Below are 23,180 nucleotides of genomic sequence, written 5' to 3'. Positions count from 1 at the left end.
CAGTGAGCCGGTGGATGGTGTGGTTTATCCCACGTTTCGCCAGCTGCTGTGGTTGATATCTCGAGGGAACGTGACGAAGACTCACGTTCCTCCGAAAGGTCAACGTTCCCTGGTGATACCAGCCAAAACAGCTAGCGGAGCTTTAGATAAAAGCCTCTCTTTACAGGCTCTAAGAAGAAGAACCAATATTGGAACACTAGACTTACAAAATAAATGAAAATAATAAATACCTTCCGACTAGTACACCAAATTGCTTATTAAATGGTAGATAATATTGTACTAATAAAAGATACGAATCAACATATTCTCAACATTTAAAATATAACAATCATAATTTCGATTACGAATACAGAATCTTCCACTTGAAGAAGCTGTTGTACAGTGAAACAATTTTATTGTAGTATAGATTGGGCGATCAAAATTGGCAAATGGGACGTATATACTGCTTGTTTCAAGAAGTTGGAGATATGCCCCTTCCCTTTATTAGGATGCGCCGTAGCATAATTCCAAATTCAATCATATTTGTCTGCGGAGCTCATTTCTCTACCGATCATCGAGCGAGAACTATACAAAAGTGTACAGTACCATTTGCAAAATTATTTAAACTGCCTCGTTAAAATTTAAGAATATGCTTTATTTAAAAGCATATTTAGCCAAAAATAATAACAAGTGAATTAACTTAACGCTCTGCACACCTATAAAACTTTTGCTTTGCTTTCTATTGTTAATTTATATACATTTTTGTTTTAAGAAATTTCTAAACATTTTCGTCTAGTACTGTACAGTTCTAGCCGATCTCCTAAGACCGCCCATCGAGAGCTCTGCTCGTTCAAGCTTGTTCCAACTATTTCTGTCTTGCTCACGCCTGAGTGTGTATTCTTTCTTTCTTTGCGCAGATTTCGTCAAGGTCACAATTCTAACAAGTTGATATGAACTGTACTTTCTTGATTTTACTTGAGACTGTAGTTATTTGCTGCGTTTTGTAACTGCTCTGATCTAGTAAGTAAGTTAAAAGAAGGAAGTAAATGCGACAGTTTTGCTTCGTAGTAGGTCAATTTTGAACATCCGAACTATATCTGTATTGAAACTGTTATTGCTTGGTTTTTAATCAGTATGAAACGATTTCAACAAGTTATCCACAACCGACTGTTTAATTATAACGTTAACCGACAAATAATTATCTCAGAGGCTTCTTTTACGCAATTTAAACGACAATAATTGCGAACGAATGAATCCAAACCAATACATTTCCCAGATACAAATTGCTTCCTCCGAAACAAATCAGTAATTCCTTCCGGAACATTGTTGGGATTGCATTTGACGTCAGTGTTTCTAAGTGATTCATTGTCGAGTCCTGCGTTCGTATAAACTGTTAAGTGACATTCAGCAATTACTTACTTCACTTTATCTTCCTTTTCCGGTTATGAGAAAATGGCACGCCAGTACATACCAAGGACTCTAGATTGCGAAGTAGTGAATACCTACTAAAAACTTATTTGAGAAGTTTGCAACGTGACAGCGGGCATGGCAATTTTGTTGAACATACACGTACTGAATTGCTATACACGAATGCAAAACACATCACAATTTCATTAAAATGAATGAAGAGTTACAGTAACAATACGTAAATAACTATTCTGCAAAATAATAATAAAAATATAGGGTTGTTCGGAAAGTCATTTCGTTTTTTTTTTTTATGGAAATGAAAGACAGTTTTCGTATAATAAACAAATACATTATTAAATTATATATTGACCGTTCTGGTCCAACACCTTTTGCCATCTTTCTGGTAGTAGCATAATTCCACGCTTATAAAATTTTTGGTCTTTGCTGGCAAAAAACTGATCGAGGAGGTTTTTGACCTCCTCATTTGAGGTGAAGGTTTTACCGTCTAAAAAATTTTGGAGTGACCGGAACAAATAATAATCCGATGGTGCCAGGTCTGGAGAATATGGTGGGTGTAGCATTGTATCCCATTCAAGCTGTAAAAGCTTTTGGCGAGTGACCAAACTTGTGTGAGGTCTCGCGTTGTCTTGGTGAAACACTACACCTTTCCTGTTGATTAGTTCTGACCTTTTCTGTTGAAGTGCATCATTCAGTTTGTCCAGCTGATGACAGTAGACTTCCGAATTAATCGTTGTGTTATCCGGTAAAAGCTCAAAAAAAACGATTCCTTTAAAATCCCACCAAACAGACAGCATCACCTTTTTTTGGTGAATATCGGCTTTGGAAATGGTTTGAGCCGGTTCATCTTTTTTGCTCCATGACCTCTTGCGTTTGACGTTGTTGTATACAACCCATTTTTCGTCCCCAGTGATGATGCGCTTCAAAAACGGATCATTTTCGTGACGTTTGAGAAGCGAATCGCAGACGTCAATGCGGCGACACAGATTTCTCTCTGTGAGAACATGGGGAACCCATACATCGAGCTTCGAGGATAATCCCAGGCCTTTCAAGTGGTCATAAACTGTTGAATTTGATAAATTTAACCTCAATCCGATCTCACGTGTTGTTATTCGCCGGTTCACATCAACTAATGCCTTTATCGCGTCTTTATCAGCTTCAACCGGCCTTCCCGAACGTGGTGCATCTTCGACATCAAAATTGCCGGATCGAAATTTAGCGAACCAGTTCTGGCACTGGCGTACTGTCAACACACCTTCTCCATACACATCAGTCAATTTCTTTCTGGCTTGAACAGCATTTTTACCCTTTCTGTAGTAAAACAGTAAGATATGTCGAAAATGCTGCTTATCGCTCTCCATATTTAAAAGGGCACCAACCAAAAACTACTGCGTAGAATTAATTGGAATTTTTCACACACAAGCCTTGCTATATGAGCTCTCAAAGCATATAAAAATTATACGGCTTAAATGTGAAGTTGGGTGCAAAAGAATACAATTAAATTCTCTGTCGGGAAAAACCGAAATGACTTTCCGAACAGCCCTATAGCATGCCGAAACTGAACACTAATAACATGTTGAAACTGAGAATGAATATGTTGAAGACGAGAGTCTAAAGTAACCTAGGTAGTTGTACATTTTTAATTTTTGTTTTTTTCAATTTTTCAATGTAAATATTATCTTCCACCACATTTTCTCATTATTATCATATCATTATCTTCGATTTATCCGTGTTCATCTCCAGAATCTGTTAAGATCGGAAGAGGTTTTCCAAACCGTTACATCACAGATCTAAAATTTTCACACCCTTAACTAGTAAACGTCTTCGAAAGGAAGCCCTAGATATGATGCCACATTAAAAAATCTATCGGTACAGAAAAGAGATTCTATTTCGAGCCGATATAACACTTTTTTTTATATTATTTTTATGTTTATATAATGCTCATAATTTTCACTGATTCAATTATCATTTTAAATGTAATTAATATTCACTAATTTTTAGTAGTGCTGACTAATAACAAATAATATAAAATGCTTTTGTAATTTATTGTGATATGTGATGAATAAAAAATTATAATTAAGTATCAGTGTGATGGCTATATCAACAGTTAAAGTGAAAATAGAAGATAGTATGAAGTTGACTTTCCATCGATTTATTGTTTTAAAATTAATTTCTAAAGCATTAGCATATTATTTCTTTCTATGTTTATGCATTTAATTATCCAATGCATCCATTGTTCTATTAAATAAAAGAATATACGTATCGAACATTCCGATTAAATTACACATATTCTTGTTATTGTTTTTATTAATGTGAACGTATTTAGTCTAAGAACTCAGATGAAACTTGGTAGTTGAGTATAGCAAATCATGAACATCACCTCATTCGTAGTGTTTCTCTTTCTTGTAAATTCATCATCCGAAACTTTAACAGGTAATTTTTACATTTAATTAATTCTACCTAGTTTAAATTTATTTAAATTCAAGTGAGTAAACCGTTTCTTTTAGATCCATTTTACCAGCTTTTAAACTCGAATGGGAAGCAGGATCCAAACGAACCTCCACCCAATAGTTATCCATTTCTGGTATCCGTTCAAAAAATTTTGGTACGTCATCATGGCCATTTGTGTGGTGGAACAATAATATCAGAAAGATATGTTCTTACTGCCACTCACTGCGTACTTGAAAGAAAAACGCAATACAAGGTGGCTGCAGGCATACGAAATTTGAAATTCTCCGGGATATATTCTCAAAAGATTTCCGTCCAAGAAATAATTCGATACAGTGAGGAACCATCCACATGGTGAGACAATACAGCAAATCGAATAACCTAGGGCTACGATCATGAAGTAGCAATTATAATTACAAGAACCTATAGTACATCCTTGTATATTAACCACCTTTATAGTGCAATTAGCGAATTGAAGGACGTCTGCAGGTTGTCAAAGCGTTTAACAACACTGAGTGGTAATAACAACCGTTTCAATTTAATTTAGCGTAACTGGTAATAAGAGACAGCTTGTCTAGCAATAGTTGTATCGTCTATTTACGATTCACTGCTATTCTTTCAATTTGGTAGCTTAAGGCTTCCAACAAACGGGATGTTTACTTATTACCCCACACCATGATAGAAAAGTAGTTTCATTGATCTTTTAAAACTAAACCAGATAATGGTCATACACCAACTTAAATATAATTTAGTAGATTAAAGCTGCACATTCACTGAATGTATTATACATCATACCTGATCAGTATTCAAGAAAAATTAAGGGAAAAGCAGGTACATGACAAACAAGCAGAACGAGCCTTCTCGCACATATTATATGATATACGAGGGTGGATTGATAAGTTTCCGGCCTGACCAAGAAAAACAAGGTTTTTAAAAATTTTTTTTTTTTATTTCTCAACATAATCTCCTCAAAGGCTGATACATTTCTCATAGCGGTGTTCCAGTCTATTAATGCTATCTCTATAGACTGATTCGTCAAGCTCCTCAAAATAACCATTTACAGCTTCGATTACTTCTTCATTGTCCGCAAATCTCTTACCGCCAAGCCATTTTTTGAGATTAGGGAACAGAAAATAGTCACTCGGGGCTAGGTCTGGAGAGTAAGGAGGGTGCGGCATCAATTCAAACTTTAGATCGTTGATTTTAGCCGTCGCAACGATTGACGTGTGCGCTGGTGCGTTATCGTGATGAAACAAGATTTTTTTCTTCGCCAGATGAGGTCGTTTAATTTTCACCTCGTGGCTCAAACGTTGCAATAAGTCTGCGTAGTATTGACCAGTGATAGTATTACCCTTTGCAAGGTAATCAATGTATATAATACCTCTTGCATCCCAAAAAACAGTAGCCATAACCTTGTTCGCCGAAAAAATTGTTTTTGCCTTCTTTGGAGTTGGTTCCCCTGGTCCAATCCACTGTTTAGACTGTTCTTTGGTTTCAGGAGTGTAGTGGTGGACCCACGTTTCGTCAACGGTTACGAATCGACGCAAAAATTCGCTTGGATTACGCTTATACAATGACAAATTTGCGGTAGAAATGTTTTTTCGAATCAATTTTTGGTCGACTGTTAGCAAACGCGGCACCCATCTTGCACAGAGCTTTTCCATATGCAAATGTTGGTGCAAAATATGTTGCACACGTTCATATGACATCTTACAGGTCTCAGCTATCTCACGCACTTTCAATCTGCGGTCTCCCAGCACTATTTGATGAATTTTTTCGATCATATCTGGAGTTGTGACCTCAACGGGGCGTCCTGAGCGAGGCCCATCAGAGGTGCTCACACGACCCTTTTTAAACTCGGAAACCCACTGCTTAACGGTTGAATATGACGGGGAGGATGTCCCCAGTGTTGAGTCCATCTCTTTTTTAATTTCCTTCGGCGTTAACCCCTTCAAATAAAAGTATTTGATGACAGCACGATTTTCCTGCTTTTCCATTTTTACGAAAACCACAGAGGCGTCTTGTTCAGCGTGCTGTCAAACCTACACTAGCAAGGAGATCGGGCTGAAACTATAGCTACAAGCTATCCAAGGATGGTACTATAGAATGTCACCTCAAGGTAGGCCTAGTGGCGTCATCTCTTGGTTAGGCCGGAAACTTATCAATCCACCCTCGTACATAAACATGAGGGTATCGATCTTACCGTCCATATGTGACCACCATGTCCGCATATTCTGCATATGAATACATTGGTTTTTATTTAATATTTCCACATTCAGCTTATTTTTGTATTTTGTGGTAATACTTTGCCAATCGAACGCTAACGAGTGCAGAGTACAATTGAATTGTCTACGTATCAGCTGTTTGCGAAGGTCACGAATAGGTAACTGTGTTTCGTCGAAAGCCTAACTTTTCTCAGCAGTTGATGGCTCGCTAATTGGAGTACTTTTTGTGCACACTTTTTACATCCCCTACGTTGTGGTTTTATAACGAGATGCCCTCTGCAGTGCTTCCACACGTCACTCTTCAAATATTACGAAATACTGATCAGACATAGTGTAGATATAATGCGAGAAATACTTTACATTGACCATTGAGAAATAGGGAGAATTACATTTAAAGAAGAAGAATCTCTCTAATTTGTCCTTCGAGATAAGTATGTGAGTGAGACGAGTGTTTCAACGAGGGGTCAGGAGACAATTGACCAAAATTATTCTTCAATTGTAAACATAATACAGGGTTCGATTTTGACTAATTCGATCATCTCCAATTTTAAAATTACATTCTTTTACAAAACATGTATTTAATGTTTGAGAATCTTATTTCTCAATCATCAAAATTGACCAACAATTAGCAAATAAAGAAGACCGATGACAATGATACGCCTCTTATAGTTCGAAAGATAACTAACAATAATAAAGTATAGAATTGAAACATTTTTTAAGTTTTAGAAAATACTACAAATGGCGCAGTAAACGCCATCTGTAGCACGATGCTACATTTTAGGATTCGCGTCTCTGGCAGTTTCGACAGAATACAGACCACTTCGAATTATTTTATTTTTTAAGTTCTTACGTGTAACCTTATTGTTTTTTTTGTTTCTTTTTTATAGGCCGTTTGGTAAAGGCAGAGATATTTCCATTCTTAAATTGAAGTCTCCCTTGATATGGAATGACTTCGTGAAACCGGTGAACATCCCTTTGCATAGCGACCAACAGTTTGTAGGTAATGTCGAATTCCCTGGATGGGGAGAACTCGCGCCCTTAAGTGTCACTTCGTCACAAGTTCTTCATGTTAGTCAACTGAAACTTTGGACGTTTGAAGGTGTATTTGCGATTTTACAACTCTTGACTTTATTGCATAAGTTGAAGTCACTTTAAACCTGTTCTTTTCTCTCTAGCAGCAAAGCATTTTAACGCAATTTTTTATTTTAAATACTTACGTCAAACATTATGCACTTATTAAATTAATACATTGTAGGGTCATTTTAAGAAGGCGAAATTTACCATAAAATAGGGTTGCGAACAATGAATTACTTTGTCATTACATTGTCTACAGACCTATATACTATTGCAAAGACTATTGGAAATGGTTTCCATTTTGCATTAATTATTACAAAAGAAGCCTTTAATGGAAAATATTTACAAAACTAATACATATTGTAAACTATCTACATTAAAGTTTTATGCTAGGTTGGAGTTGCCCTACTTTGGATTTCCGTCAGTCCAATAGTTTACTGTAGAATTTATCTTCCTAAACTAATTGAAACCTTGTTATTCTACAGAGTGTAGTGAATACTTCAAGAACTTCACAGACTTTTTTTACGTCACTCAGTACACAATTTGTACCGATGGTCCCGGTAGCATTTCCGATTGTTGGGGTGATCTAGGAGGACCTCTACTTAAAGATGGCGTTCAAATCGGAATATCTTCTTGGAATTTCAATCCGTGCGGAGAGGGCACTCCGCTGGTCTTTACTAGCACTTATATGTTTATTGATTGGATTAAAAATTATGTATAAAGCTATGTTTTTTTTATCATCATCATCATCTTCAGGTTTTCAGCACGAAGACTGGTTGGGCAACTACTCTTATTCCTATCTTTAGCTCTACCCTTTTTAGCCCTTCTTTCTACATCTAAAATGTCTCTAAATAGCCCTTCATGCTTGAGAAGGTATCTTGCCAACCTACCTCGCCTATTTCTTATTGACTAGCGCCATCTGTTCTTATACTCTTTCTACTACCTCCTCATTTCTAACCTTCTCCATCCACGGTATCCTCATCATTCGACAGTAACATCACATTTCGAACGCTACTAACTTTTTGATAATGTAGTCCTTCATGTCTTAGAAAGTGTCCTGTCTCCAGTTTTATACCGCATGCCTTTGTAACGTAAGATACTAAAGATGCCTTAACGCTTACGATTTTGAAAGGCATGCTATCAAGTGTTCGAATGGTCGCCTGTAGTAGTTGTAAAAAAAATTTAGTATTCCATGTCTTCCAATTCCATAAATGGCAATAAAAAGAAGTCTGAAAACTCTTAAAGTACTTCAAATGAAAATGAAAACTTCCTCGTCTTGTGCCAACGGGATTCATCCCTCAAACTCGCTTTCTTTTCATTGGCAAACAATTTGAAAACTTTACATCACACGCGACCGTTAAATTGGTATTAATTATCATACCTTACAAAGATATGCAATAATAGGTCACCGAAAAATACATTTTCTTACACACATAATTTTAATTTCCACTATCACTGGGAACTGTGCATCGGTAATGAACTTTTTTTATTTTTATTAACAAGGGGCAAATTAACAACCCTCAAGAAAACATTGTGTATAAAATCGGAGGTCACCACCTCCAGTCCAACTATCGTAAGAAAAAATTTATAATATGTGGTCACCAGAAAAAATATAATTGATATTTATATACTTATTTTTAGAATTGTTTTTTACTTCTTCGTTCATTTGGAAATAAATCATTTCATCATTTTTATGTTACTTCACAAAGCAGCAGGTGTGCAATTAATGAAGTAGAAAGATTAATAAAAATCGTAAAAGAAATAAAACCCAACATTGCGTATTTTTATTATTTGGAAAATACTTTGATAGTTACGCAATAAAAAATAGTACAATTAGTTTTCAGGAAAGCATTTTACACTATTTTCGATTACGAAATTTGTTGAATATTTTTTATGAGATAAGCACATAAATAAATAGGTATTGTTGGAAATAACATCAATTGTAAGCAACAAATCACAGACATGAAATTCTTTGTTTTGTTTTTAACTGTGTCCGCTGTCACAGGTATGTTAATATGATTTGCTAATAATAGAATTGCTAAAACTTCCCAGTGTTATTAAATAAGTGAATATCTACTGTAAAAAAACCTAACACCAAAACGTAACAGCGAAAATTTCAATATTTTATACTTGGTTCAAAATAAGAGAAAACATGGCTCTGAAAACAGAGAACAGTTGGGCAGCAATTTTCCGAAACCGCCATTGAAACTACTTATGGTTTAAGCAAAGCTGATAAGAAATCGCGAACCACATGTGGTAGTTTTGATAAGCTGATAGCTGACCAATATCTTAACATTTCTTATTAATGTAGTTTAGTACGTGAACGAAGTACATGGATGTCCGCCATATTGGATTTCGATCGTATATACATATACCTGCAGCAGGTGACTTTAACAAATAGTTTCTGAGTGACCCACTGCAAATTTTTATTTCAATTGTGGATGCTTCTAAATCCAACTGAGTCAAGATCTCTGAACTGACAGGCAGTTGTCGATATCATTTGTAGATTAGACGTAGATTCAGTTTAAGAAGTAGATATATGTGTGTGCCTATGGCCCTTAAGAAATTAATGAAATATTACAGTTAACAATGAACAACAGCAGATGACATACATCTACTGCCAATAAATTGAAATCACACTAGATATTCAAATATTGCTTAACTGTCCACAACAATTGTTTTGCCATATAATGGCTTCATCAGGTACGATAAGGAAAGCAGTATTTCAGGTTTCAAAATTTCAAATCAAAAACTTAATGTTCTTTATTGGTTTGTTTTATGTATTAGCCTGTCAATGTCCATGTCAATTATATAAAATACCACAGTCACCTGCAAATGTCAGTAGATGGCGACAGAATACAACCAATAACTTGATGTGGCTGAAATTTTCAAAACCAAAATATCCATTTCCCATAACACGATCTTGTGAATACTCACCGACCATTTTGGCTTCTCTTAATCATATATTTTTAATATATTCGTAATGAGTAGGGGCACAATACGCATTCAATCAGATTGATGTTTTCTTTGCAGGTTCGCCTTTAACTGAAGAAATTTCTCAATATCGCTTTAAAAGAAAGATTACTGTTGACCTAACTGAGTTTCCGTACCATGTTCAACTGGTGTACAAATATAATGTTCCCCTAATTACGAGATGTGGTGGGGTTATAATTTCCGAAAGCTATGTACTGACCACTGCCAACTGCGTTAGTATGTCACCTATAGCAATAATTACTGGTATTCAGCAAATGAATGAAATTTCGCCTTTTAGACAAATGGGAAAAGTAAAAAAGGTGAAGATTCACCCCTCATACAGTAGGTAAGTGTAAGTGCAAACCATTCTCTAGTAAATTCAAACGCTTAAAAGCATTCTGAAGAATTTGTTTATTGGTCAGATTTTGTTATTACGATAATGCTCTCTGTTTTTCATATGTTTTAGTGTTACCGGAACTTACAACATTGCATTAATAATGCTCGAATTTCCCTTGACATTCAATTCAGCTGTAAATAAAGTTGAACTACCGCCAACTTCGTATAAACTAAAGGACATTGCGCAACAAATAGCATGGGGACGGCGATTATTATTTTCTCTTAAATACACATTAGAAGTTACGGGAAAACAACTAACCAGTAAGTGCAGATCAGCTATTTCAGACACACTAAACCAAAACAACTCAACTAATTAACGAAAGGACTAAGACATTCACAGACGGCATTATTTGAAGCGGTTTTGATATTTGGTCTTGATGGTTTAGAATTTGCTTTTCCTTCTTCGGTGAGTATGTAGATGGGCTTCATCTAAGTTTCGGATAGACAGATGGTTTATTCTACTTATCGCCAGTTGCTGTGGTTGTTTGGAATTTTCTGGGAATGTGGTAATAGCTGAATTCCTTCGTTTAGGTTGTGCTAATACAGCCATACTGTCAGGGGAAGCGGGGAGCGGCAAAATTTAGAGCATGGAGAGAAAACTCATAAAAATTAGAGTGCTCAGCAACCCGACGAAATCATTTTCTCTAACTTTTCCTTTTTTAAAAATTGCTATTTTAGCTAGAGAGTATAAATTCGTAGATGGACCAACAGATTTTAAAATGCTGTCTTCTAATTCCCTTAATGCTGTCACCTAGCAAGCAGCTAAGCATTAAGAAAAATACGAAAGAAGTAACCAACTCTTTTGAGCAGACGAAATGTGATGATCGTTCAGGATTTTTGAGTTGAGAATACAAGGAAATTATCTCGATTCTTTTACCGATTTTAAATTTCTTAATTAGCAAACCTTTTCGTTTCGATTATGTATCACAAACATTTTTCACCTACTTTGAGAAAAGTAATTGTTTTCGATGGTTGGTATGTATGTAATATAATATTTTTTGAAGGATATCCTTTTATCCTACAACAAGACGTTCCAGGGGATTCCCCAAGGTGATTCGCTTATCTGTATAAACAAAAATTCGGATTTTATTTTCTCATTAGTTTAACATAGTTTTCTGGAGACTCCTGGTAATAATGGTCTGTACTGGAGACCCATTTCTGTCACATTTCGGTGTTAAGGTATAAGTACTCGTTTATAAGCCCCAGTAGACTAATATGTGAATATTGCACAGTTTCAACAATATTGCATAGATACATACATAGTAGGATCGGTTAATGATTGCACCGTCCCATCACCGGAATAACAGGCCCATGACTTATATAAAATGTCATTGTACAGTCTATTTCAATTTGATAGAATTGTGACCTTGAAGAAATCTGCGCAAAAATAGAAAGAATACACACTAGGCGTGAACAAGACAGAAATAGTTGGAACAAGCTTGAACGAGCAGAGCTCTCGATGGGCGGTCTTAGGAGATCGGCTAGAACTGTACAGTACTAGACGAAAATGTTTAGAAATTTCTTAAAACAAAAATGTATATAAATTAACATTAGAAAACAAAGCAAAAGTTTTATAGGTGTGCAGAGCGTTAAGTTAATTCACTTGTTATTAGTTTTGGCTAAATATGCTTTTAAATAAAGCATATTCTTAAATTTTAACGAGGCTGTTTATATAATTTTGCAAATGGTACTGTACACTTTTGTCTAGTTCTCGCTCGATGATCGGTGAAGAAATGAGCTCCGCAGACAAAGATGATTGGATTTGGAATTATGCTACGACGCCTCCTAATAAAGGGAAGGGGCATATGACCAGAGTACCTAAACTGCTAGATCAGGCTCTGTAGCCGCAACCACCCACAGACTCATCGAAGAAGGGGATCCATTATTTATTGAACCATAGGCATCAAGTCGAAATAGATATTTTAGGGCGAATAATGATTGGTGAATGATGAATGTAGATGGATGAAAAAACCTTAAATGACGTTTTTTTAATAAGTTTCCCTTGTTTAAGACTGCAGTTCCAGAAGGATTTCGGTCAACCTACTGCAATTACTTAGAGCAAGGGTAGAAGATGATCATATATTGTGTGCAAAGGGAGAAAGTCCATTAGTAGAGTGCCAAAAATTTTCTGGAGAACCGTTGGTACAAGATAAATATCTTATCGGATTATCCATCACTGGTTTTGAAAAATGTAAAGTAATTGCTTCCACCTCAGTTTACACCAATGTAGTAAAGTATGTCGATTGGTTAACATCAGAAATGAGTTCAAAAGAAAGTACAGAATCGCCTAAAGAATCCACAACCGCATCTGCTCAGGTTTAACGTCGCTTTCTCAAGTCACAGCAAAGTAATCTGCCCAATTACCTGAAGATTAACCATTAATTGTTTATTATTGAAGATTCCTTTTGTATAATAGATACGATTACGATTAGTACAATTTGTAAGGAGGGTCTACGATCATTGGGTAATTTAGCACTTATTAAGGGCATGTTGTTATAAAATAAATTACTTACTTAACTTTTTTAAACGTTTTAATTCGATTATGTTCATTACACATTTCTTATTTTACATATTTATTTAGCAATTTAGTGGTTGATCACGACGTTTGAAGATTAAAATTTTAACTAAGATAAAGCTACATTGCAAGCATGAAATTAAACAAAAGAAATTATTACCGAATTATTATCGAAATTGTCAGTTCGCATACACCTAGTCATTCGACAACCAGAAGTATCTGCGCATGCCTTGTTAGGGGGCTGTAATAGTAAGTCAATAAAAAAATTGTTTTATTTCATACCTTCCCAAAATTTGACAATATGTGTGATGCAAGTCGAACATATACCTACTTGGAAATTTAAAAAAATTAGATAGATTAAAAGCATGGATATGTATCCTTAAATTAAATCATGTGACTCCGAAAATTGCTGATTGCACCTTAATGATCGTGATTAGTGATTACTTGATTACATAAACATCATCTAATCACAAACAAAGGATGACTAATAGTGAAAGAAGTAGACATCCAATAAAATTTATGTTAACAAATTAAAAACAAATACATAAAAGAAAATTTGAAATGTTATAAATGATCATCCTCATCATCGGCAGTTACATTCTACAGAGTGTAGTGAATACTTCAAGAACTTCACAGACTTTTTTTACGTCACTCAGTACACAATTTGTACCGATGGTCCCGGTAGCATTTCCGATTGTTGGGATGATCTAGGAGGACCTTTACTTAAAGATGGCGTTCAAATCGGCATATTTTCTAGGAATTTCAATCCGTGCGGAGAGGGCACTCCGCTGGTCTTTACTAGCACTTATATGTTTATTGATTGGATTAAAAAATTATGTATAAAGCTATATCTTTTTTATCATCATCATCATTTGCTTCGTCGCTATTAGTCGCTCCGATACATCGCACTACGCGATTTGAGGCGGCATTTTCCAATCTTGCCCCTCACTACTATAATCTCTTACCTCGCGATTTTAAAAACCTGAGCATTGACAGTTTCAAAACTAACGTGAGAGATTTTATTCTAAACAACTTTTGAATTTTCTTTTATTTGTCAATCCTATCAATTGTCTTTTTAACTATTCTATGTACTATATATTATTCTTAACTTCTGTTAGTTATCTTTTGTATCTGCAATCGACTTGTTGGTCATTTCTATACTACGCGTTCATTATTTGAATAGTTGCATATAATTTGTTTGTTGTATAGTTGTAATTATTTATGTGAATTTAAGAGCAATAAAGACATTATTATTATTATTATTATTATCTTCAGGTTTTCAGCACGAAGACTGGTTGAGCAACTACTCCTTTTCCTATCTTTAGCTCTACCCTTTTTAGCCCTTCTTTCTACATCTAATATGTCTCTAAATAGCCCTTCATGCTTGAGAAGGTATCAACCTACCTCGCCTATTTCTTATTGACTAGCGCCATCTGTTCTTATACTGTTTCTACTACCTCCTCATTTCTAACCTTCTCCATCCACGGTATCCTCATCATTCGGCAGTAACATCACATTTCGAACGCTACTAACTTTTTGATAATGTAGCCCTTCATGTCTGAGAAAGTGTCCTGTCTCCAGTTTTATACCGCATACCTTTGTAACGTAAGATACTGCAGGTATCTTAAGGCTTACGATTTTGAAAGACATGCTATCTACAACAAGTGTTCGAACGGTCGCCTGTAGTAGTTGTAAAAAAAATTTAGAACTCTATGTCTTCCAATTCCATAAATGGCAATAAAAAGAAGTCTGAAAACTCTTAAAGTACTTCAAATGAAAATGAAAACTTCCTCGTCTTGTGCCAACGGGATTCATCCCTCAAACTCCCTTTCTTTTCATTGGCAAACAATTTGAAAACTTTACATCACACGCGACCGTTAAATTGGTATTAGTTATCATACCTTACAAAGATATGCAATAATAGGTCACCGAAAAATACATTTTCTTACACACATAATTTTAATTTCCACTATCACTGGGAACTGTGCATCGGTAATGAACTTTTTTTATTTTTATTAACAAGGNCCTACAACAAGACGTTCCAGGGGATTCCCCAAGGTGATTCGCTTATCTGTATAAACAAAAATTCGGATTTTATTTTCTCATTAGTTTAACATAGTTTTCTGGAGACTCCTGGTAATAATGGTCTGTACTGGAGACCCATTTCTGTCACATTTCGGTGTTAAGGTATAAGTACTCGTTTATAAGCCCCAGTAGACTAATATGTGAATATTGCACAGTTTCAACAATATTGCATAGATACATACATAGTAGGATCGGTTAATGATTGCACCGTCCCATCACCGGAATAACAGGCCCATGACTTATATAAAATGTCATTGTACAGTCTATTTCAATTTGATAGAATTGTGACCTTGAAGAAATCTGCGCAAAAATAGAAAGAATACACACTAGGCGTGAACAAGACAGAAATAGTTGGAACAAGCTTGAACGAGCAGAGCTCTCGATGGGCGGTCTTAGGAGATCGGCTAGAACTGTACAGTACCAGACGAAAATATTTAGCAATTTCTTAAAACAAAAATGTATATAAATTAACATTAGAAAACAAAGCAAAAGTTTTATTTGGAATTATGCTACGACGCATCCTAATAAAGGGAAGGGGCATATCTCTAACTTCTTGAAACGAACAGTAAACAGCTTCAAATATTATTTTTGACCAGAGTACTGCTAGATCAGGCTCTGTAACCACAACCACCCAGAGACTCATCGAAGAAGGAGATCCATTATTTATTGAACCATAGGCATCAAGTCCAAATAGATATTTTAGGGCGAATAGTGATTGGTGAATGATGAAAGTAGATGGATGAGAAAACCTTAAATGACCTTTTTTTAATAAGTTTCCCTTGTTTAAGACTGCAATTCCAGAATGATTTCGGTCAACCTACTGCAATTACTTAGAGCATTGGTAGAAGGTGATCATGTGTTGTGTGCAAAAGGGGAAAGTCCATTATCAGAGTGCCACAAATTTTCTGGAGAACCGTTGGTACAAGATAAATATCTTATCGGATTATCCATCACTGGTTTTGAAAAATGTAAAGTAATTGCTTCTACCTCAGTTTACACCAATGTAGCAAAGTATGTCGGTTGGTTAACGTCAGAAATGGGATCATGTTCTCCGAATTCAAAAGAAAGCACAGAATCGCCTACAGGATTCACAACCGCATCTTCTGTGGTGTAACGTCTCCTTCTCAAGTAACAGCAAAGTAATCTGCCCAATTACCTGAAGATTAACCATTAATTGTTTATTATTGAAGATTCCTTTTGTATAATAGATACGATTACGGTTAGTACAATTTGTAAGGAGGGTCTACGATCATTGGGTAATTTAGCACTTATTAAGGGCATGATGTTATAAAATAAATTACTTACTTAACTTTTTTAAACGTTTTAATTCGATTATGTTCATTACACATTTCTTATTTTACATATTTATTTAGCCATTTAGTGGTTGATCACGACGTTTGAAGAATCAGATTGATGTTTTCTTTGCAGGTTCGCCTTTAACTGAAGAAAGTTCTCAATATCGCTTTAAAAGAAGGATTACTGCTGACCTAACTGAGTTTCCGTACCATGTTCAACTGGTGTACAAATATAAAGTACCCTTAATTACAAGATGTAGTGGGGTTATAATTTCCGAAAACTTAGTAGTGACTACTGCCAACTGCGTTAGTATGTCACCTACGGCAATAATTACTGGTATTCAGCAAATGGATGAAATTTCGCCTTTTAGACAAATGGGAAAAGTAAAAAAGGTGAAGATTCACCCCTCATACAGTAGGTAAGTGTAAGTGTAAACCATTCTCTAGTAAATTCAAACGTTTAAAAGCATTCTGAAGAATTTGTTTATTGGTCAGATTTTGTTATTACGATAATGCTCTCTGTTTTTCATATGTTTTAGTATTACCGGAACTTACAACATTGCATTAATAATGCTCGAATTTCCCTTAACATTCAACTCAGCTGTAAATAAAGTTGAACTACCGCCAACTTCGTATAAACCAAACAACACTGCGAAACAAATAGCATGGGCACGGCAATCATTATCTCTTAAATACACATTAGAAGTTACGGGCAAACAAATATCCAGTAAGTGCAGATCAGTTATTTTAAACTCACTAAACAAAAACAACTCAACTAATTAACGAAAGGACTAAGACATTCACAGACGGCATTATTTGAAGCGGTTTTGATATTTGGTCTTGATGGTTTAGAATTTGCTTTTCCTTCTTCGGTGAGTATGTAGATGGGCTTCATCTAAGTTTCGGATAGACAGATGGTTTATTCTACTTATCGCCAGTTGCTGTGGTTGTTTGGAATTTTCTGGGAATGTGGTAATAGCTGAATTCCTTCGTTTAGGTTGTGCTAATACAGCCATACTGTCAGGGGAAGGCAGCTGGGTAAACGCCCAAAGCGGCAGAAACGGGGAGCGGCAAAATTTAGAGCATGGAGAGAAAACTCATAAAAATTAGAGTGCTCAGCAACCCGACGAAATCATTTTCTCTAACTTTTCCTTTTTTAAAAATTGCTATTTTAGCTAGAGAGTATAAATTCGTAGATGGACCAACAGATTTTAAAATGCTGTCTTCTAATTCCCTTAATGCTGTCACCTAGCAAGCAGCTAAGCATTAAGAAAAATACGAAAGAAGTAACCAACTCTTTTGAGCAGACGAAATGTGATGATCGTTCAGGATTTTTGAGTTGAGAATACAAGGAAATTATCTCGATTCTTTTACCGATTTTAAATTTCTTAATTAGCAAACCTTTTCGTTTCGATTATGTATCACAAACATTTTTCACCTACTTTGAGAAAAGTAATTGTTTTCGATGGTTGGTATGTATGTAATATAATATTTTTTGAAGGATATCCTTTTATCCTACAACAAGACGTTCCAGGGGATTCCCCAAGGTGATTCGCTTATCTGTATAAACAAAAATTCGGATTTTATTTTCTCATTAGTTTAACATAGTTTTCTGGAGACTCCTGGTAATAATGGTCTGTACTGGAGACCCATTTCTGTCACATTTCGGTGTTAAGGTATAAGTACTCGTTTATAAGCCCCAGTAGACTAATATGTGAATATTGCACAGTTTCAACAATATTGCATAGATACATACATAGTAGGATCGGTTAATGATTGCACCGTCCCATCACCGGAATAACAGGCCCATGACTTATATAAAATGTCATTGTACAGTCTATTTCAATTTGATAGAATTGTGACCTTGAAGAAATCTGCGCAAAAATAGAAAGAATACACACTAGGCGTGAACAAGACAGAAATAGTTGGAACAAGCTTGAACGAGCAGAGCTCTCGATGGGCGGTCTTAGGAGATCGGCTAGAACTGTACAGTACCAGACGAAAATATTTAGCAATTTCTTAAAACAAAAATGTATATAAATTAACATTAGAAAACAAAGCAAAAGTTTTATTTGGAATTATGCTACGACGCATCCTAATAAAGGGAAGGGGCATATCTCTAACTTCTTGAAACGAACAGTAAACAGCTTCAAATATTATTTTTGACCAGAGTACTGCTAGATCAGGCTCTGTAACCACAACCACCCAGAGACTCATCGAAGAAGGAGATCCATTATTTATTGAACCATAGGCATCAAGTCCAAATAGATATTTTAGGGCGAATAGTGATTGGTGAATGATGAAAGTAGATGGATGAGAAAACCTTAAATGACCTTTTTTTAATAAGTTTCCCTTGTTTAAGACTGCAATTCCAGAATGATTTCGGTCAACCTACTGCAATTACTTAGAGCATTGGTAGAAGGTGATCATGTGTTGTGTGCAAAAGGGGAAAGTCCATTATCAGAGTGCCACAAATTTTCTGGAGAACCGTTGGTACAAGATAAATATCTTATCGGATTATCCATCACTGGTTTTGAAAAATGTAAAGTAATTGCTTCTACCTCAGTTTACACCAATGTAGCAAAGTATGTCGGTTGGTTAACGTCAGAAATGGGATCATGTTCTCCGAATTCAAAAGAAAGCACAGAATCGCCTACAGGATTCACAACCGCATCTTCTGTGGTGTAACGTCTCCTTCTCAAGTAACAGCAAAGTAATCTGCCCAATTACCTGAAGATTAACCATTAATTGTTTATTATTGAAGATTCCTTTTGTATAATAGATACGATTACGGTTAGTACAATTTGTAAGGAGGGTCTACGATCATTGGGTAATTTAGCACTTATTAAGGGCATGTTGTTATAAAATAAATTACTTACTTAACTTTTTTAAACGTTTTAATTCGATTATGTTCATTACACATTTCTTATTTTACATATTTATTTAGCAATTTAGTGGTTGATCACGACGTTTGAAGATTAAAATTTTAACTAAGATAAAGCTACATTGCAAGCATGAAATTAAACAAAAGAAATTATTACCGAATTATTATCGAAATTGTCAGTTCGCATACACCTAGTCATTCGACAACCAGAAGTATCTGCGCATGTTGTTAGGGGGCTGTAATAGTAAGTCAATAAAAAAATTGTTTTATTTCATACCTTCCCAAAATTTGACAATATGTGTGATGCAAGTCGAACATATACCTACTTGGAAATTTAAAAAAATTAGAAAGTAAAAGCATGGATATGTATTCTTAAATTAAATCATGTGACTCCGAAGATTGCTGATTGCACATTAATGATCGTGATTAGTGATTACTTGATTACACAAACAACATCTAATCCCAAACAAAGGATGACTAATAGTGAAAGGAGTAGACATCCAATAAAATTTATGTTAACAAATTAAAAATAAATACATAAAAGAAAATTTAAAATGCTGTTATAGATGATACCATATTTATTATTTTTATATCAAAATGATAAGAAATTACTCTCCAAACTACAAATAATTAGAGCAAAAACGGTTCGTAAAGATATATTTTATTAACGCCATTTTAAGGTAGATTAAGGGCAAAAGAAACTTTAAGAAGATCACAAAAATTCACAATCAAAGCCGGTCCTGTGAGTGAATTGTGAACATAGATATTTATCGAAAAGCATAGTGTGATAAAAACTCTGCAGCTACTTAAATGGAAATTGTGAACATTGTCGATCATCTAATATCTAAGATAAACATAAACAATTCAGTACTACACTATCTAAATTAAATAAATACACTACAAGCAGCACTATGTAAATGTATTAACACAAAAGAAACAAGAAACGCAAGCTACGTAAATATTAATCGATAAGTGAGGTTCACCTGGATAATTGTAATTCTGTTAAGACAAATTTCCACACTGCCATTGAGGTATTGCCAAGGCGCGTTGTCTTTTTCGGGTGATTGTAAGTTTACAAACAAAATTAAATATCAGACACCCTAAATTACACTTAATCTAATCTAACAATTAAACAACACATGAGCAAAAAAATACAAAACAAATTCCAAACTGATTACCAGCTGATTGAGTGCAGCATTGCGAGTCGTATTTCTTTGCCAGGGCCGGAATTGAACTCCTGCAAGTTCGGCACTTAATTTTGTTTCTCCCCGTATACGTAATAATAATTACATATTTATTTAAACAATGTTTTGGAAATATCGTGCTGCTCCAATCAACGAACAACAGTGATCTCCTAGACTAGAGCCACCAATTGTGTTTCCTCGCTAGAATTTTGGTCTCAATTGCAAAAATTTTAGGTTTATATAAACTTTGTAAGCACACATACCAACACAGTATACATATACCTATTTTATCAATATGTGAACCTCATCTGTTGCTGGGTTAAATAAAATGTTTGTTAGTTTTTCTAAATTGAAATTGATCTATCCGAATAATCTGCCGTGTGCATTAGAGAGCGGCAACGTTTTAGCATATAATGGGAAAACAGAATGGCCCGACGTGGAAAATTTAATTGCCAAATAGCTAATTCGATTTTGTTTCAAGTCATTTGCTAATTGGATAATTCTGAACCACTCTAATCCCGAAAAGCCCTAAACGACTGAATTAAGCAAGTACGTAATTGGATAAACTGAAAACGTAATGACCTTACAATAATAACAATTGAAGTTGAGAGTGCACACATTGCATTCTGGAAAGAGCTTTGTACTTTCCAAAATTAAAACAGTTGAAACCGTCGACTTCTCTATTGAATTTTGAGTAATTAGCATATATTACTTTTAACCGACTGAGTAGTTGACAAAACAGGAAACAATAACTAAACTGCACACTGTCATTGCGACTCTTTCGTCACTCTGGTTCAAATTTATTTTTTATTATTAAGGTGCGTCCAAATGGATACGTGACAGTTGCGTGACTTTTTATCCAAGAGGCCGGCGTCATGCCAATGACGGAACTATCACCCCCGTCCGTACAAATATTGCTGGCGTAATCGTCATCGAGATCCCTTCGTCCCCATGTCATCAAAAATAGGCAAAGCAAAGACCCTTACCCCTTTTGATGCTTACATAATACTTAAACGACACCTAAAAATAATGGTGTTAAGGTTAAATTCGTGTCTTTACATGACAACGGCATACTAATAGACAAAATAAAAATGCGATTGTTGATTACTGCATCGGTGTATATGTTACCGGAAATGTATTATATCCGTCATTGTATACATTTCCTAGGAAATGTATATAATTCCTAAAATCGCCCGGAAATGTGTGTAATAAATTATATTAGACATATTTCCTAGGAAATCTATACATTTCCTAAATAGCAATCGGGAATGTATTACAGGTAATGCTAAATCGGTAATAATACGGCAGGCTATTTGGAGATGTACCTATATCCATTGATGACGTCATTTTTTGGTTAAAGAGATTTATGACAGACTGGAGTTGACTCAATGCTCCTGCCTTTATATGGCTGGTTGGTATGTTAGATGTTAGAATAATATGACCAGGTTATCTTTGTTTTAGCAAATACAATGACCTTGAATTTTTAGTATGTTGTAGAGGTGATAATGCTGATGTTGAGCGCGGACATCATAATGAAGCGTACCTTTCGAAGACATTATTCCAACATAGCAACAGGGACATTTACCTAATAACCATACACTAACGTCACTAATGCATATACATCTCCAAACCTAACCTAACCAAACAATAACGTCACCAATGCATGTACATCAGGCGATCGCACTAGAACCGCGTAAACACAGATAACTCTGATTCTCAGTTTACTAACGTGTTTTATTCATTTTATTCACAGAAAGCATTAGTTTTATACATTTTATAGTGCAATATCGGAATTCATAGAACTCCCAGAAAATGTATACATTTTCCAGGATATAATATGTGTATTAAAAAAATTTTAAAACAATATTTTATACATTTCCTAGGAACTTTATACAATTCCTAGATTTTATGCATTAAATCATTTCCAAATGTTTATTTTACCATGTTCAGCTCTTCGACTTGGTTTATCACCAGGTAAATTTTCTACCCTTAAGTCTTTTATTACGATGGACAAGGTTTATTTGTAATTCGTAAAGATAAAGACTTTCCATTATGAAACAGTGAAAACATACAGAGTAATGTTTTTTTCTTCTAATTTTGGTGCTTACATATGAGAAAACAACCAACTGTTATGTAACGTTACAGCATCCAAAACCACATAAAAATCCAAAATAAAATCCACCGTTGCATATTTTTTAATGATCGGAAAAATACATCAATCGTCACGCAATAAAAAATAAAACAATTAGTTATTTGAAAAGCATACAGCACTTTTTTGTATTTGACGTTTACGAAATTTCGTACAAGTACATTCTTAATGCTTGATAAGCGCACTTATATAGACCGTTAGAAATAATCTAACATTAACTGTAGGCAAGAAAACACCACGAATATGAACTTTCTGTTTTTGTTTTTAACGGTGCCCATTGTCGCAGGTATGTTGAATATAAAAATATATTGACATAATAATTAAAGTGATATCATAAAAGTTTATTAAAATTGTGCATATAATAATTGTAATAGGTAAATGTGAGACTTTATGTTACCACTATTAGAGTTCACGCACATTTCTATTTCTCGATAAAAAACTATATCTGTTATACAACTTTAGTGTATATATTTTATAACACAATAACAACAGCACAAAAATATCAATAGGGTCGAACTTATAAATAAAAAAAAAATCATTTGGTATGT

The 23,180-nt window shown here is 34.9% G+C and overlaps 4 protein-coding genes across 13 annotated transcripts in view; 3 read left to right on the top strand and 1 right to left on the bottom strand.

Moving 5' to 3' along the window:
* The window catches only part of LOC108736004 (potassium voltage-gated channel protein Shaw-like), a 184,865-nt gene that overhangs the window by 103,737 nt on the left and 57,948 nt on the right, over positions 1-23,180 (bottom strand). The window lies entirely within an intron of this gene.
* LOC108736055 (chymotrypsin-2-like) lies at positions 3,748-8,730 on the top strand. 5 transcript variants are annotated; one of them, XM_018468353.1, is made up of 4 exons: positions 3,748-3,837; positions 3,912-4,009; positions 6,965-7,176; positions 7,637-8,730. In XM_018468353.1, the coding sequence occupies exons 2-4, from the start codon at positions 3,939-3,941 to the stop codon at positions 7,870-7,872; spliced, it is 519 nt and encodes a 172-aa protein (XP_018323855.1). In that variant the 5' UTR covers positions 3,748-3,837; positions 3,912-3,938; the 3' UTR covers positions 7,873-8,730. The 5 variants fall into 5 exon arrangements, with proteins under 5 accessions (XP_018323855.1, XP_018323840.1, XP_018323863.1 ...); XM_018468338.1 differs by having other exon boundaries at positions 3,912-4,206; XM_018468361.1 differs by having other exon boundaries at positions 3,765-3,837; positions 3,891-4,009.
* On the top strand, positions 9,080-19,302 carry LOC108736043 (mast cell protease 2-like). Of its 2 annotated transcripts, none has more exons than XM_018468319.1 (4): positions 9,080-9,156; positions 10,185-10,470; positions 10,591-10,781; positions 12,532-13,041. In XM_018468319.1, exons 1-4 carry the CDS (start codon positions 9,114-9,116, stop codon positions 12,840-12,842), a joined length of 831 nt encoding a protein of 276 aa, XP_018323821.1. In that variant the 5' UTR covers positions 9,080-9,113; the 3' UTR covers positions 12,843-13,041. The 2 variants fall into 2 exon arrangements, with proteins under 2 accessions (XP_018323821.1, XP_018323813.1); XM_018468311.1 differs by lacking the exons at positions 10,185-10,470; positions 10,591-10,781; positions 12,532-13,041 and adding exons at positions 16,549-16,834; positions 16,955-17,142; positions 18,778-19,302 and having other exon boundaries at positions 9,084-9,156.
* The window catches only part of LOC108736032 (chymotrypsin-like elastase family member 1), a 6,100-nt gene continuing 5,701 nt past the window's right edge, over positions 22,782-23,180 (top strand). Inside the window, exon 1 of the mRNA XM_018468300.1 lies at positions 22,782-22,918. Coding sequence (XP_018323802.1) covers positions 22,876-22,918 — 43 coding nt within the window. The 5' untranslated portion in view covers positions 22,782-22,875. The remainder of the gene's footprint in view (positions 22,919-23,180) is intronic.

Source organism: Agrilus planipennis, unplaced genomic scaffold (genome assembly GCF_000699045.2).
Source record: "Agrilus planipennis isolate EAB-ADULT unplaced genomic scaffold, Apla_2.0 scaffold5, whole genome shotgun sequence".
Lineage (NCBI taxonomy): Eukaryota > Metazoa > Arthropoda > Insecta > Coleoptera > Buprestidae > Agrilus > Agrilus planipennis.
This window is presented reverse-complemented; position numbering and strand designations above follow the sequence as displayed.

Excerpts from the sequence above, each read along its gene's own strand:
- LOC108736043 (XM_018468311.1), top strand. The coding sequence starts at position 9,114 with ATGAAATTCTTTGTTTTGTTTTTAACTGTGTCCGCTGTCACAG. Across the intron at positions 9,157-16,548 it reads AACTGTGTCCGCTGTCACAG|GTTCGCCTTTAACTGAAGAA; the intron begins GTATGTTAATAT and ends TTTTCTTTGCAG. Across the intron at positions 16,835-16,954 it reads ATTCACCCCTCATACAGTAG|TATTACCGGAACTTACAACA; the intron begins GTAAGTGTAAGT and ends CATATGTTTTAG.
- LOC108736055 (XM_018468329.1), top strand. The coding sequence starts at position 3,774 with ATGAACATCACCTCATTCGTAGTGTTTCTCTTTCTTGTAAATTCATCA. Across the intron at positions 4,207-6,964 it reads AGTGAGGAACCATCCACATG|GCCGTTTGGTAAAGGCAGAG; the intron begins GTGAGACAATAC and ends TCTTTTTTATAG. Across the intron at positions 7,177-7,636 it reads GAAACTTTGGACGTTTGAAG|AGTGTAGTGAATACTTCAAG; the intron begins GTGTATTTGCGA and ends GTTATTCTACAG.